The sequence below is a fragment of the Pristiophorus japonicus genome, unplaced genomic scaffold (genome assembly GCF_044704955.1).
Source record: "Pristiophorus japonicus isolate sPriJap1 unplaced genomic scaffold, sPriJap1.hap1 HAP1_SCAFFOLD_3650, whole genome shotgun sequence".
NCBI classification, from domain to species: domain Eukaryota; kingdom Metazoa; phylum Chordata; class Chondrichthyes; family Pristiophoridae; genus Pristiophorus; species Pristiophorus japonicus.
The window spans coordinates 1-15096 of record NW_027253489.1 but is presented as its reverse complement, the minus strand read 5'-3'; the positions used below and the strand labels follow the sequence as shown (position 1 = coordinate 15096).

The 15096-nt window shown below is 53.5% G+C and overlaps 1 protein-coding gene across 1 annotated transcript; it reads right to left on the bottom strand.

Moving 5' to 3' along the window:
- Positions 1-1676: 1676 nt before the first annotated feature.
- LOC139250287 (E3 ubiquitin-protein ligase synoviolin-like) lies at positions 1677-14471 on the bottom strand. Its single transcript, XM_070872776.1, has 5 exons — positions 14423-14471; positions 10496-10599; positions 7113-7239; positions 5312-5411; positions 1677-1984 (listed from the first exon to the last, which is right to left on the bottom strand). The coding sequence occupies exons 1-5, from the start codon at positions 14469-14471 to the stop codon at positions 1915-1917; spliced, it is 450 nt and encodes a 149-aa protein (XP_070728877.1). The 3' UTR covers positions 1677-1914.
- Positions 14472-15096: the final 625 nt, after the last annotated feature.

Genomic DNA, 15096 nt, shown 5'->3' with positions numbered 1-15096 from the left:
GGCGGGACCCAGGACTACAATTACCAGAGTGCCCATCAGTGACCCACACAGGACCCAGAGCTACAATTACCAGAGTGCCCATCAGTGACCCACACAGGACCCAGGACTACAATTACCAGAGTGCCCATCGGTGACCCACACAGGACCCAGGACTACAATTACCAGAGTGCCCATCAGTGACCCACACAGGACCCAGGACTACAATTACCAGAGTGCCCATCAGTGACCCACACAGGACCCAGGACTACAATTACCAGAGTGCCCATCAGTGACCCACACAGGACCCAGGACTACAATTACCAGAGTGCCCATCAGTGACCCACACAGGACCCAGGACTACAATTACCAGAGTGCCCATCAGTGACCCACACAGGACCCAGGACTACAATTACCAGAGTGCCCATCACAGTGACCCACACAGGACCCAGGACTACAATTACCAGAGTGCCCATCACAGTGACCCACACAGGACCCAGAGCTACAATTACCAGAGTGCCCATCAGTGACCCACACAGGACCCAGGACTACAATTACCAGAGTGCCCATCACAGTGACCCACACAGGACCCAGGACTACAATTACCAGAGTGCCCACCACAGTGACCTACACAGGACCCAGAGCTACAAACACAGAGATCGGCCAATCAATCACAGAGCGATTGGCACCAGACCCACTTCCAAACAGTACGTGGAAGGGTGATGCAGCAAAACGATTCTTTATTTTATCTATTCGATCATGGGATGTGGGCGTCGCTGTCAAAGCCAGTATTTATTGCACAGCGAGAAGGCGGGCAAATTAAATATCAAACACCCTGCTGTGGGTCTGGAGTCACCTCTCGGCCAGACCGGGTAAGGGTGGCAGATTTCCTTCCCTAAAAAAGGACATTAGTGAACTCGATGGGTTTTTAACGACAATCGTGGTCACCATTACTGACGCTAGCTTGTTCTTTGATTCCAGATTTAGTTAATTAATCTGAATTTAAATTCCCCAGCTGCCGTGGTGGGATTTGAACTGGTGTCTCTGGATCATCAGTCCCGGCCTCTGGATTACTGGTCCCGTAATGTTACCACTTTGCTACCATTCCCCGAATGGGTCAGTTGGTGTCAGAGGCTGACTGAGGTTTGTGGAAGCGTACAGCAGCGAGCAGTCAACACCAGGAGGGGGGAAAAAAAATATATAGATTCCGACATTAACCCCTCCTTAGCCAGCTGACAGAGGGACAGGCGACCGACCCCCTAGCCTTGAGCAATCCTGGTCTAACAGGCTGCAAGGTGCTGCGAGGGGCTGAGAGGCACTGCTACTGACAGTCAGTCAATCATATGCAGTCCCTCAAAGCGAGGATGACTTGCTTCCTCGCCAAAAAAGGATGAGTTCACAGATGTTTCAATGAAGGACCGAATATTCCGGATCTCGAACTGCATGTTAAATGGTGGAAGATGCCTGTGGGTGGATTTTTTTTAACGTGGGTTGGCCGTTGCACACCAGCCACCACACGGGCTTGACAGAGCGAGGTCTTGGTCCAGTGGCGAGGGTTAGACAGGACGAATGGAGACCAGCTCTGCTGCACGGACCTAGTGCGCGCACATATCGCACAGTGTGGGCAGGGCCTGTGCTGCCCCTAGGCCCTCGCCTCTTCTGGGCCCCGAGCTCGCACCTTTCCCGGGACCCGATCACGTCCCTCTACAATCTCTCGCCGCTCCTTCGCCCCTCCTGCTGTATCTGCCCACGCTCCGATCACCGACCTGGACCTTGATGATGTCCCTCTTCGCTGCCGTTGCCCTCCTGCACCAGCTCGCGCTGTACCTTGCTGTGGTACGCCACCACTGTACAGCTGAGGTTATGCACGGGACCCCAGTTTTTTTTAAAAAAACCACAAAAGGTCAGGGGGCAAAGGTCAGGCCACTAGCTCGGTACTCACAGCGTGTTCATGTTGCGAATCGCCCGTCTCGACATGATGGCATCAGTCACTGCCTTCTTGAATTGCCTGAAAGGGAGAGGTCAGGACAGGGTTAAGACTGCACAGCACATCACAAGCTTCTGCTCCGTCAGCGAGACACAGCAATTGATCCCACGTCGCGAAGGAAACCGGAGATTATTAGGGTCGAGGGAAAAAAAACAACACTGCATGGAAAGGCAAGGGGGCGAGTATTTAAAGTTTCCAGGTTTTGATGGACCTTACAGCTAGGGCCTTCCCTGCTCCAGGATTGGAATCCCGTTCCCATATTTGGGCAGGCTTTTCGAATACCTCTCGCAGTCCTGGCCAGGATACAAGGAAAAGCCTAGCATCTGTGAAAGCAATCCTCTCCATTACTCTGCCGAGACCATACTTGTCTCTTGGGTTTCATCAAAACTTAGCGCTCCTCAGAACTGTCCTCTCCTCCTTTCCAAACTCCAAATGCCCCCATCCTACATACCATGCCCCCCCTCCCGGCCTCCTCGCTCAAGCTCCGCTCCAAGCCACGAGCAATGCCGTACTGACAAAGAGTGCTGCATTGTCAGAGGTGCGGTTCTTCAGCCGAGACATCCACCTGCTCTGGTGGTGCACGCGGACGTTAGAAAGATCCCAGGGCCCCATTTGAAGGGGAGCCAGGAGCTTCTCAATCATCCCAGGCCAACATTCCTGCCTCAACCAACGTCAAAAACAGATCAGCTGGTTATTCACCGCGTTTGATATTGTGGTACGATCCTGCTATCCCCAAGATGGCTGCAGTGTTTGCCTACCCGACAACACCATCTTGTATTTATATAGCGCCTTTAACGTAGTGAAACATCCCAAGGTGCTTCACGGGAGCAGTAAGAGATTAAAAAATTTGACCCCGAGCCATACAAAAAGAAATTAGGGCAAGTGACCAAAAGCTTGGTCAAAGAGGTCAGTTTTAAGGAGCGTCTTAAAAGGAGGAGAGTGAGGCGGAGAGGTTTAGGAAGGGAGTTCCAGAGCTTGGGGCCCAGGCAACAGAAGGCACGGCCACCGATGGTGGAGCGATTATAATCAGGGATGCTCAAGTGGGCAGAATTGGAGGAGCGCAGACATCTTGGGGGGGGGGGGGGGGGGGAATGGGGGGAAAATGTGGGGCTGGAGGAGGTTACAGAGATAGGGAGGGGACGAGGGCCATGGAGGGATTTGAAAACAAGGATAAGAATTTTGAAATCGAGGCGTTGCTAAACCGGGAGCCAATGTCGGTCACAGGGATGCAATGATCCTGTGAATTTATTGGGGGGGTGCATGGCCCCTTTAAGGGGCTCCGCAGCCCATTTATAACGCTGCACATGCGCGTTTTGTCCCGTCAGCGAGCCGACATTGCGGGAGCTGCAGAGCATTGTGTGACCGTGCGACATCAAGGGAACATTGCAGGGATGCACTTCAAAGTAACGTGCTGTACACGAGGTGCGTTGGGAAGTCGGAGATAAAACATTACACGGTGTTAAAATTCAGGGCTCAATCGCACCATCTCAAATTGAATATTGGGAAGACCGAAGCCATTGTTGTCGGTCCTCGCCACAAACTCCGTTCCCTAGCCACTGACTCCATCCCTCTCCCCAACTTCTGTATGACCTACCCAGACTGTTCGCAACCTCGGTGTCATATTTGACCCTGAAATGAGCTTTCGACCACATATCCGCAGTGTAACTAAAACCGCCTATTTCCACCTCCCTAACATCACCCGTCTCCGCCCCTGCTTCAGCTCATCCGCTGCTGAAGCCTTCCTCATTGCCTTTGTTACCTCTAGACTTAACTATTCCAACCCACTCCTGGGTAGCCTCCCACATTCTACCCGACGTAAACTAGAGGTGATCCAAAACTCGGCTGCCCCCGTGTCCTAACTCGCACCGAGTCCCATTCACCCATCACCCCCTGTGCTCGCTGGCCCAGTGTCCTAACTCGCACCGAGTCCCGCTCACCCATCACCCACTGTGCTCGCTGTCCCGTGTCCTAACTCGCACCGAGTCCCGCTCACCCATCACCCCCTGTGCTCGCTGGCCCCGTGTCCTAACTCGCACCGAGTCCCGCTCACCCATCACCCACTGTGCTCGCTGTCCCGTGTCCTAACTCGCACCGAGTCCCGCTCACCCATCACCCCCTGTGCTCGCTGCCCCGTGTCCTAACTCGCAACGAGTCTCGCTCATCCATCACCCCCTGGGCTCGCTGCCCCCATGTCCTAACTCTCACCGAGTCCCGCTCACCCATCACCCCGTGCTCGCTGCCCCGTGTCCTAACTCGCACCGAGTCCCATTCACCCATCACCCCCTGTGCTCGCTGGCCCCGTGTCCTAACTCGCACCGAGTCCCGCTCACCCATCACCCCCTGTGCTCGCTGCCCCGTGTCCTAACTCGCAACGAGTCTCGCTCATCCATCACCCCCTGGGCTCGCTGCCCCCATGTCCTAACTCTCACCGAGTCCCGCTCACCCATCACCCCGTGCTCGCTGCCCCGTGTCCTAACTCGCACCGAGTCCCATTCACCCATCACCCCCTGTGCTCGCTGGCCCCGTGTCCTAACTCGCACCGAGTCCCGCTCACCCATCACCCCCTGTGCTCGCTGCCCCGTGTCCTAACTCGCACCGAGTCCCGCTCACCCATCACCCCCTGTGCTCGCTGGCCCCGTGTCCTAACTCGCACCGAGTCCCGCTCACCCATCACCCCCTATGCTCGCTGCCCCGTGTCCTAACTCGCAACGAGTCTCGCTCACCCATCACCCCGAGCTCGCTGACCTACATCGGCTTCTGGTTAAACAACGCCTCGATTTCAAAATTCTCATCCTTGTTTACAAATCCCTCCATGGCCCATGGCCCTCGCTCCCTCCCTATCTCTGTAATCTCCTCCAGCCCAACAACCCCCCCCCCCCACCCGAGATGTCTGCGCTCCTCCAATTCTGCTCTCCTGAGCATCCCTGATTATAATCGCTCAACCATCGGTGGCCGTGCCTTCTGTTGCCTGGGCCCAAAGCTCTGGAACTCCCTCCCTAAACCTCTCTGCCTTGCTACCTCTCTTCCTCCTTCAAGACGCTTCTTAAAACCGACCTCTTTGACCAAGCTTTTGCTCACCTGCACTAATTTTTACTTATACGGCTCAGTGTCAAATTTTTAAAAATCTCCTGTGAAGCACCCTGGGACGTTGCCCTACGTTAAAGGCGCTATATAAATACAAGTTGTTGTTGTTGTCTCCTGCTCTAACCCAGGATTTGAAAACCACAGACTTCCTTGCCCCCCACAGCCACATCCTTCCCTCCGACAAAGCTGCAGGTGTCGCCACGTAACCTGCGTGTTAAGGAACACGGAGCCGACGGGTTTCGCTTCCGCTGCGGGAACACTTACCTCATGGTGAGGTACATGGGGCGGATGGCGAACAGCGGGAACGTGTGAACCTTGATCATGATGGTCATGAAGGCTATGTAGAGCAGCACCTTCATGAACCCTGAAACAGACAGAACGGTCAGCATGGGTGGCAGTGCCAGGAACAGGTTACACTCATTAGACACTCCAACCTCAAGCACAGGCTCCCCCCCGCGACCCGTGTGAAACACATCACCCAGTCTTGACAGAAAGCATTCAATTCTGCCAGTCAGAATCTCAGCGCACAATTGCCCCCTAAAGATGGACACAAGAACATATAAGAAATAGGAGCAGGATATTCGGCCGCTCGAGCCTGCTCCACCCTCCAATAAGATCGTGGCTGATCTGATCTTGGCTTCAGCACCACTTCCCCGCCCGCTCCCCATAACCCTCGACTCCCTCATCATTAAAAATCTGTCGAGCTCCACCTTAAATATATTCAATGACCCAGACTCCACAGCTCTCTAGGGTGGAAAATGCCACAGATTCACGACCCACAGATTCCTCCTCATATCCGTTCTAATTGAGCGACTCCTTCCTCAAACTATGCCCCCAAGTTCGAGATTCCCCCCCCCCCCCCCTCGAGAGTTCACAAGAACATAAGAAATAGGAGCAGGAGTAGGCCATACGGCCCCTCGAGCCTGCTCCGCCATTTAATACAATCATGGCTGATCTGATCATGGACTCAGCTCCACTTCCCTGCCTGCCCCCTTATTCCCCTTTCGGTTAAGAAACTGTCCATCTCGGTCTAAAATATATTCAATGTCCCAGCTTCCACAGCTCTCTGAGGCAGCGAATTCCACAGATTTCCTCAGAGAAGAAATTTCTCCTCATCTCATTTTTAAATGGGTGGCCCCTTATTCTAAGACCATGCCCCCTAGTTCTAGTCTCCCCCATCAGTGGAAACATCCTCTCTGCATCCACCTTGTCGAGCCCCCTCATAATCTTACACATTTCGATAAGATCACCTCTCATTCTTCTGAATTCCAATGAGTAGAGGCCCAACTTTCCTCAAAAGTCAACCCCCTCATCTCCGGAATCAACCGAGTGAACCTTCTCTGAACTGCCTCCAAAGCAAGTATATCCTTTCGTAAATATGGAAACCAAAACTGCACGCAGTACTCCAGGTGTGGCCTCACCAATACCCTGTATAACTGTAGCAAGACTTCCCTGCTTTTATACTCCATCCCCTTTGCAATAAAGGTCAGGATACCATTGGCCTTCCTGATCACTTGCTGTACCTGCATAGTATCCTTTTGTGTTTCATGCACAAGTACCTCCAGGTCCCGCTGTACTGCAGCACTTTGCAATCTTTCTCCAGTTAAAATAATAACTTGCTCTTTGATTTTTTTTCTGCCAAAGCGCATGACCTCACACTTTCCAACATATACTCCATCTGCCAAATCTTTGCCCACTTAGCCTGTCAAGGGCTTCCTGAATCTACTGACAATAGTTGAAGGTATTGAGCAAGAACTTCCATACATTGAACCTCACCCCCTGCCCTGCTATTTACGAGGCAACATCATCCCCCCACCCCCCCAATGTTCCCTCATTATTTTTGTCCCGCACAGCCCCTATAATGTACAGAGTGGGCCATTCAAAATTCCATGCATGTGCATTTTTTTCTATTTAAGTGCCAGCTTGCCAACTGCGCAGTTTAAAAGGAACACTGCCCTCCTCCCTACCGTTTGGAAGGAGCCTACGACTTTGCCCATCCAGTCACCCCTCTTGTATGCCACACCCCAAAAGACTGCCCCCTCCCCTCCCCTCATGGTGCCCATACCCGTCAGGAGCTCGGTGTAGAGCATGAACACAGCCTTGCTGTCCCAGGGATTCTCGCTCTGAAGGTCGACCGTGTGAAGAATGTACTTGGTGAAAATGGTCATGACCATAGTGAGGAGGATGGCGTACTGCAAGGAAACACAGGCAGGTTATAGCTTTACTCCACCAGCACCAAAGTCACGGGACCTCCATCAATGCCAAGTCAGACACAAAAGAAAAAATACAGAGTTGCATTTCCATAGCGCCTTTCACGACCACCAGACGGCTCAAAGCGCTTCGCAGCCAATGAAGTGCTTTTGGAGTGCAGTCACTGTTGTAATGTGGGAAACGCGGCAGCCAATTTGCGCACAGCAAGCTCCCACATACAGCAATGTGATAATGACCCAGATCATCTGTTTTAGTGATGTTGGTTGAGGGATAAATATTGGCCCAGGACACCTCTGCTGCTCTTCGTTATATTGTCACTGGATCTTTTACATCCACCTGAGATAGCAGACGTGGCCCCAGTTTAATGTCTCATCCCGAAAGACTGTGTGTCGCTCCCTCAGCACCGCCCCTCCGACAGTGTGTCGCTCCCACAGCACCGCCCCTCCGACAGCACCGCCCCTCCGACACTCCCTCAGCACCGCCCCTCCGACAGTGCGGCGCTCCCTCAGCACCGCCCCTCCGACAGTGCGGCGCTCCCTCAGCACCGCCCCTCCGACAGTGCGGCAGTGTGGCGCTCCCTCAGCACCGCCCCTCCGACAGTGCGGCGCTCCCCCAGCACCGCCCTGGAGTGTCAGCCGAGATTTGTGTGCTCAAGTCCCTGGAGTGGGACTTGAACCCACAACCTTCTGACTCAGAGGCGAGGATGCCATTGAGCCACGGCTGACATTAGCCCGACTTGGGCATATAAATCAGTGTTCCTTCATCGTTGCTGATTCAGTATCGTGGAATTCTCTACCCAACACCAGTGTGAGATAAACAACTTGCATATTTACCATAGCAAAATGTTCCAAGGCACCTGACAAGAGAAATCAAAAAAAGATTCTTGACACTGAGCCGCAGGAGGAGATACCAGTACAGTTGACCAAAAGATCAGAGGGGTAGGTTTTATGGAGCGTCTAAAAGGGGAGAGAGGTAGAGAGGCTGCGGGGTTTTAGGGAGGGAATTCCAGAGCTTGGGGCCTAGGACGCCAATGGTGGGGCGATTAAAATCGTTGATGTCAAGAGGCCAGAATTGGAGGAGCGCAGAGATCTCTGGGGGGGGGGGGGGGGGGCGGGGAAGGCTGTGGGGCTGGAGGAGGTGCGGAGAGAGAGAGAGGGAGACGAGCGAGGCCACAGAGGGATTTGAACACCAGGATGAGCATTTTAAAATGGAGGCGTCGTTAGACCAGGAGCCAACGTAGGTCAGCGAGCACAGCGGGTGATGGGTGAATGGGATTTGAAGCAAGTTAAGATACGGACAGCCGAGTTTTGGATGGGCACAAGTTTACATTGCCACCTTCTCAGGGCAACTAGGGAAGGGCAATAGCCAGAGTGTGGGGGAGAAGGGAACACAGGATTATGCTGAGAGCTAGATGAAGAATGACGGGAGGTGGTTCGAGTAGAGCAAAATAGGCAACATGGACTGCTTGGATAGAATGGCCTATTTCTGTGCCGTATGTATCCCAAGCAGTCGCCTACGTCCCAGGAGAGTGTCATTACCCCAGGGGGAAGCTGCTTTCAAGAAGTTTACAGATACAGACAAGTGGGGCCAGAATTAAATCTTCCAGTCCTCATCTCGGTAATGGTTTTCTCTTTAACGCCAGTCATAAAGTCATCACCATCATAGGCAGTCCCTCGAAGCGAGGATGACTTGCTTCCACGCCAAAAATGGATGAGTTCCCAGGTGTTTCAAATGAAGGACCTAATATTCCAGATCCCGAACTACATCCTGAAGGGTGGAAGATGCCTGTGGGTGGATTTTTTTTAACGTGGGGTTGGCCGTTGCACACCAGCCACCACACGGGCTTGACAGAGCGAGGTCTTGGTCCAGTGGAAAGGGTTAACCAGGACGACCGGAGACCAGCTCTGCTGCACGGGCCTAGTGAACGCACACATATCGCACAGTGTGGGCTGGGCCCGTGCTGCCCCTGGGCTCTCGGCTCTTCTGGGCCCCAAACTCTCGCCTCTCCCGGGCCCCGATCACGTCCCTCTACAATCTCTCGCCGCTCCTTCGCCCCCGACCCTCGCGGCTCCTGCAGTAACTGCCCACGCTCCAATCACCGACCTGGACCTTGATGACGTCGCCCTTCGCTGCCGTCGCCCTCCTGCACCGTCTCGCGCCGCTCCCGGGCTGCTCCTTTTATGGCCCCAACCTGCCGCTGGTGTCCTCACGCAGGTTGGGGCCTGCACGCTGCTCCCAGGCGCGGAGCGGAATCGTAAATTGCATGCTTACTGAATCACAGTTGGCGTTCGGGTGCAAGAGTGCAACCCATTCTCGGACAAAAGAGACATGTCCACCATCTGGTAAGCAAGCCACACCGAGCAAGGTGGACCCTGGTCTGTGTTGAGTTGGGCGAGCTCAGTGAGGGCAGTGGTTGCAGCTTCGCCATTGGCCTCAGGCACCCCGGGTGCGGGGAGAAAGGAGGAGGAGGAAATTCAGCCAGGCTCAGTCCTGGTTCAAAAGACGTGACACCTGCTGGAATGCGTGTGCCCCCCCTGCCCCCGCCCACCATGGTGGAATAGCTCACCAGCAGAGCTCTCGCATTAATAAGCACTCGGTTGGGATACTAGAGGGATCATTTGGAACTGGTGCCCCAGCAAGGTTAACACCTTCAATAACAACTTGTGCTTATATAGCGCCTTTAACGTAGTAAAACGTCCCAAGGTGCTTCACAGGAGTGTTAGAAGACAAAACAAATAAATTTGACACCGAGCCACACAAGAAGAAATTACGGCAGGTGACCAAAAGCTTGGTCAAAGAGATAGGTTTTAAGGAACTTCTCAAATCAGGAAAGAGGTAGAGAGGCGGAGAGGTTTAGGGAGGAAGTTCCAGAGCTTGGGACCCAGGCAACAGAAGGCACGGCCACCAATGGTTGGGCGATTATAATCAGAGATGTTCAGGAGGGCAGAATTTGAACAGCGCAGAGATCTCGGGGGGGGGGGGGGGGGGGCTGGAGATAGGGAGGGGCGAGGACCATGGAGGGATTGGTAAACAAGGATTGAGAATTTTGAAATCTTGAGGGGGCGGGGAGAAAGAGGGGAGCCACCACACTGCATTGCCAAGCAGGATATGTATTTTTGACACAAACAAGATATCTCCATTAGACCAGCACAATTGCTTTGAAGATAACTTTTTAAACGGTTTGCATTCAGTGCTGGTCTACTGCTGTCCCCATGAATCTCATCAGTCAAAGCTCACCTCAAAGCCAAACACCAGCTGGACAGAGGCTCCTCGGGTAATGATGCTGTGACAGGCGTGGTTCACAAACAGCACATCCAGTAGTGCCAGCAACCCCATGAGCGCTGCAGAAGAAACAGAGCAACATCAGTCATACATTGTCCAATATCCCAAGCACTAACATTTCAATGCTGCAAATGGAACTCAGCCCCGGCACACTGTCCTATCAAACACTCCCAGGGCAGGTACAGCACGGGGTTAGATACAGAGTAAAGCTCCCTCTACACTGTCCCATCAAACACTCCCAGGGCAGGTACAGCACGGGGTTAGATACAGAGTAAAGCTCCCTCTACACTGTCCCATCAAACACTCCCAGGGCAAGTACAGTGAAGAATTTCTCCTCAGCTCAGTCCCAAATGGCCAACCCCTCATCCTGAGACTATGCTCGAGACACTCCTGCCGGGGGAAACAACCTCTCAGCATCTACCCTGTAAAGTCCCTGTAACAATTTTATATGTTTGAATGAGATCACCTCTCATTCTTCTAAATTCTAGGGTCTAGTCTCTACAATCTCTCCTCATTAGGACAATCCCCCCATCCCAGGAACCAGTCTAATGAACCTTTGTTTCACTCCCTCGAAGGCAAGTATATCCTTAGGTAATCCCCCTATTTATCCCGACAATATTACTTGTGGTCTCTTATCTTACAGTTCTGATAAAGGGCACGACCCTTCTCTTCCCACAAATGACGGGGAGTGGGATTCTTTTTTTTCCTCCAATAGATTGACTGAATGTTGCTTGTTATGTCAATGAACTGTTTGCGGACAGGATTGCCTGGAGAGGCCGACAGGGTGAAAGGTCAGCCGGGTCACAGGCAGAGGAACATGGCGGCATGGAGTAGCCCTTTGACACCTATGCCTCGACCAGTGTTGGATTTAGAGGTGCTCTCTGGGCAGAGAGAGACCCGCTCTCTGCGAGCTGCAGCGCACATCTGGAGAGGACACGCCTGCTTAAAACGGCAGCTGTGCGGATGAGGGAGCGGGGGCGCCCCTTGTCTGCAGCATTTAGCATCGTCTATGCAAATCCCAAGCACCTGTTGCAGCTTCTTATAGTCGATCTTCGCCGGACCGGGGCCTTTGCGCACCAATTCAGCCCTTTGTGGCGTCAGCCGTGGCCCAATGGGTAAGCACGCTCTTCTGGTCAGAAGGTCGTGGGTTCAAATCCAACCCCAAGACTTGAGCACGTCATCTAGCCCGACATTCCCAGTGCAGCACAGAGGGCGGGGTAGCGCTGAGGGAGCACCGCACCATTGGAGCGCCGTCTTTCGAATGAGACGTTAAACCGAGGCCCCGTCTGCTCTCTTAGATGGACATAAAAGATCCTACGGCACTATTGGAAGAGCAGGGGGCGTTTCCGCCCGGGGTCCTGGCCAATATTTATCCCTCAAATCAACATTAAAAAAAAACAGATCATCTGGTTATCATCACAGAACGTTTACAACACAGGAGGCCATTGGACCAGTCGAGCTCGTGCCGACTCTCAGCCAGACCCACTCCTCCCGCCCTTTCCCCGTAGCCCTGCAATTTATTTTCCTCCAGATACTTATCCAACTCCCTTTTGTAAGATAAAATTGAGTCTGCCTCCACCACCCTCTCAGGCAGCGCATTCCAGATCCTAATCACTCGCTTACGTCGCCTTTGGTTCTTCTGCCAATCGCCTCAACTCTATGTCCTCTGGTTCTCCACCCTTCCCCCAATGGAAACAGTTTCTCTCTATCTTACTCTGTCCAGTCCCCTCATGATTTTGAGCCCCTCGATCAAATCTCTTCTCTGCTCCAAGAAGAACCACCCCAGCTTCTCCACGTTACTGAAGTCGCTCATCCCTGGAACCATTCTCATAAATCTTTTCTGTACCCTCTCTAAGGCCTTCACATCCTTCCTAAAGTGTGGTGCCCAGAATTGGACACAATACTCCGGTTTGGGGCCGAACCAGTGTTTTATACAGGTTCATCATAACTTCCACACTTTTGTACTCTGTGCCTCTATTTATGAAGTCCAGGATCCAACAAGCTTTCTTAACTGCTTTCTCAACCTGCCCTGCCACATTCAAACATTTATTCACACGTACTCCCAGGTCTCCCTGCTCAAGCACCCCCGTTCAGATTGTACCATTTAGTTTACATGTCCTCTCCTCATTCTTTCCACCAAAATGTATCACTTCATACTTTTCTGCGTTAAATTTCATCTGCCACGTGTTCGCCCATTTCACCAGCCTGCCCATGTCTTCCTGAGTCCATCACTCTCATTGGCACAGTTCGGTTTGGGAGAGCACGTTTCCTACATGACAATGACATTACAGAAGTATTTCATTGGCTGTAAAGCGCTTTGAGACATCCGGTGGTTGTGGTAGGCGCTATATAAACGCAAATCTTTCTTTCAAACTTGAACTTGTAGCTCAAGTCAATTTGGGCATTGGTCAGGAATTAATAGTCGCAGAAATAAAGAGGGACGGAGAGGGGAAAGGGATTGGTCAGCCACTGCTGGGCGAGGGATCAAAGGGGACTGAATAAGTCACTCCCAGTGGGATTGCAGCATCTTTACCACTCTTCTCGGGATTGCATTCAACGATCCTGGCCAAACAGGAGAAAGTGACCGCGACTATCAATGGTGGAGGACTTTCTTCCCAACTCACACGTCGTCTCGGACTCCAAGTGATTGAATTTCTTAATCCGGGCAGGGATGAAGAAAGGAGGGAGAGATCAGGCTGTCAACCAATTGACACGGAGCGCTCCGCCCCCATCCCAGGTCAGCCCATTAAACCCGCCCCCATCCCAGGTCATCCCATTAACCCCTCCCCCCCCAATCCCGGGCCAGCCCATTAAACCCGCCCCCATCCCGGGTCAGCCCATTAAACCCGCCCCCATCCCGGGTCAGCCCATTAAACCCGCCCCCATCCCGGGTCAGCCCATTAAACCCGCCCCCATCCCGGGTCAGCCCATTTAACCCCCCCCCCCCCAATCACGGGCCAGCCCATTTAAACCCCCCCCGCAATCCTGGGTCAGCCCATTTAAACCCCCACAATCCCGGGTCAGCCCATTTAAACCCCCCCCCCCCCATCCCGGGTCAGCACATTTAAACCCCCCCCCCCCCCATCCCGGGTCAGCCCATTAAACCACCCCCCCCCCCCCCAATCCCGGGTTAGCCCATTTAAACCCCCCCCAATCCCAGGTCAGCCCATTTAAACCCCCCCCCCCCCCTCCCATCCCAGGTCAGCCCATTAACCCCCCCCATCCCTGGTCAGCCCAGTAAACCACCCTCCCCATCCTGGGTCAGCCCAGTAAACCACCCTCCCCATCCCGGGTCAGCACATTAATCCACCCTCTCCATCCCGGGTCAGCCCATTAATCCACCCTCCCCATCCCAGGTCAGCCTATTAAACCACCCACCCCATCCCGGGTCAGCCCATTTACCCCCCCCCCTCCACCCCCCAATCCCGGGTCAGCCCATTAAAACCACCCCCCCTCCCAATTCCAGGTCAGCCCATTAAACCCCCCCCCCCCCCATCCCGAGTCAGCCCCTTAAACCCCCCCCCCACCATCCCGGGTCAGCCCATTAAACCCTCCCCCCCCCCCCCCCCATCCCGGGTCAGCCCATTAAACCCCCCCCCCCATTCCGGGTCAGTCCATTAAACCCCCCCCCAATTCCGGGTCAGCCCATTTAAACACCCCCCCCCATCCCATCCCGGGCCCCACACACACACACACACCACACACACATACGTCCCAAGTCAGCCCATTAACCCCCCCAACACCACCCCACCCCCCCCCCAAACACCCCTGTCCAGGTCAGCCCATTAACCCCAGGACTGTATGTCCTCCGCCCACCGAATCTGCGCAAAGCCGGAGAGCAAAGCGGCCCCGGGGCCTCTCCCTGCGCCACACGATACTCACAGATGACCCGGAAGTGGAAGAGCCACGAGATGTTCGGACTCCGCTCCATCTGTACGGGATCACAAGCACAAAACAGGGCTCGGTTGAAGTGCACAGAATTCACTGGTTTTAACATCCCTAATTGCCCGAGTAGGTGGTGGTAGTGGTGGTTGGTGACTGAGTGTCTCACTGGGCCATTTCAGAGGGGCTGTTAAGAGTCAGGCACAGTGCTGTGGGTCTGGAGTCACATATCGGCCAGACCTCCTCCCCTAATAAAAAGGACATTCGTGAACCAGATGGGTTTTTACGACAGTCCGGTAGTTTCATGCTCACCATTACAGACACTAGCTTTTTATTCCAGATTCTTTTTATTTAATTAACTGAATTTTCATGGGTAAATGGCAGATTCCACTCCCGGGTTTCACTACCCCCGCTGTCCAGACTGGTGTGCGGCTCATTTAGAATCACAGAAGGAGGCTACTCAGCTCATTGTGCCCGTGCTGGCTCTTTGAACGAGCTCTCCAATTAGTCCCACTCATCTGCTTTATTCCCCATATAGCCCTGCAAATGTCCTTTTCAAGTGTTAGTCCAATTCCCTGTTTGAAAGTTACGATTGAATCTGCTTCCACCTTTCAGGCAGCGCGTTCCCGATCACAGCAACTCGCTGTTATTACTGCCCCTCTGGGGATCAAACA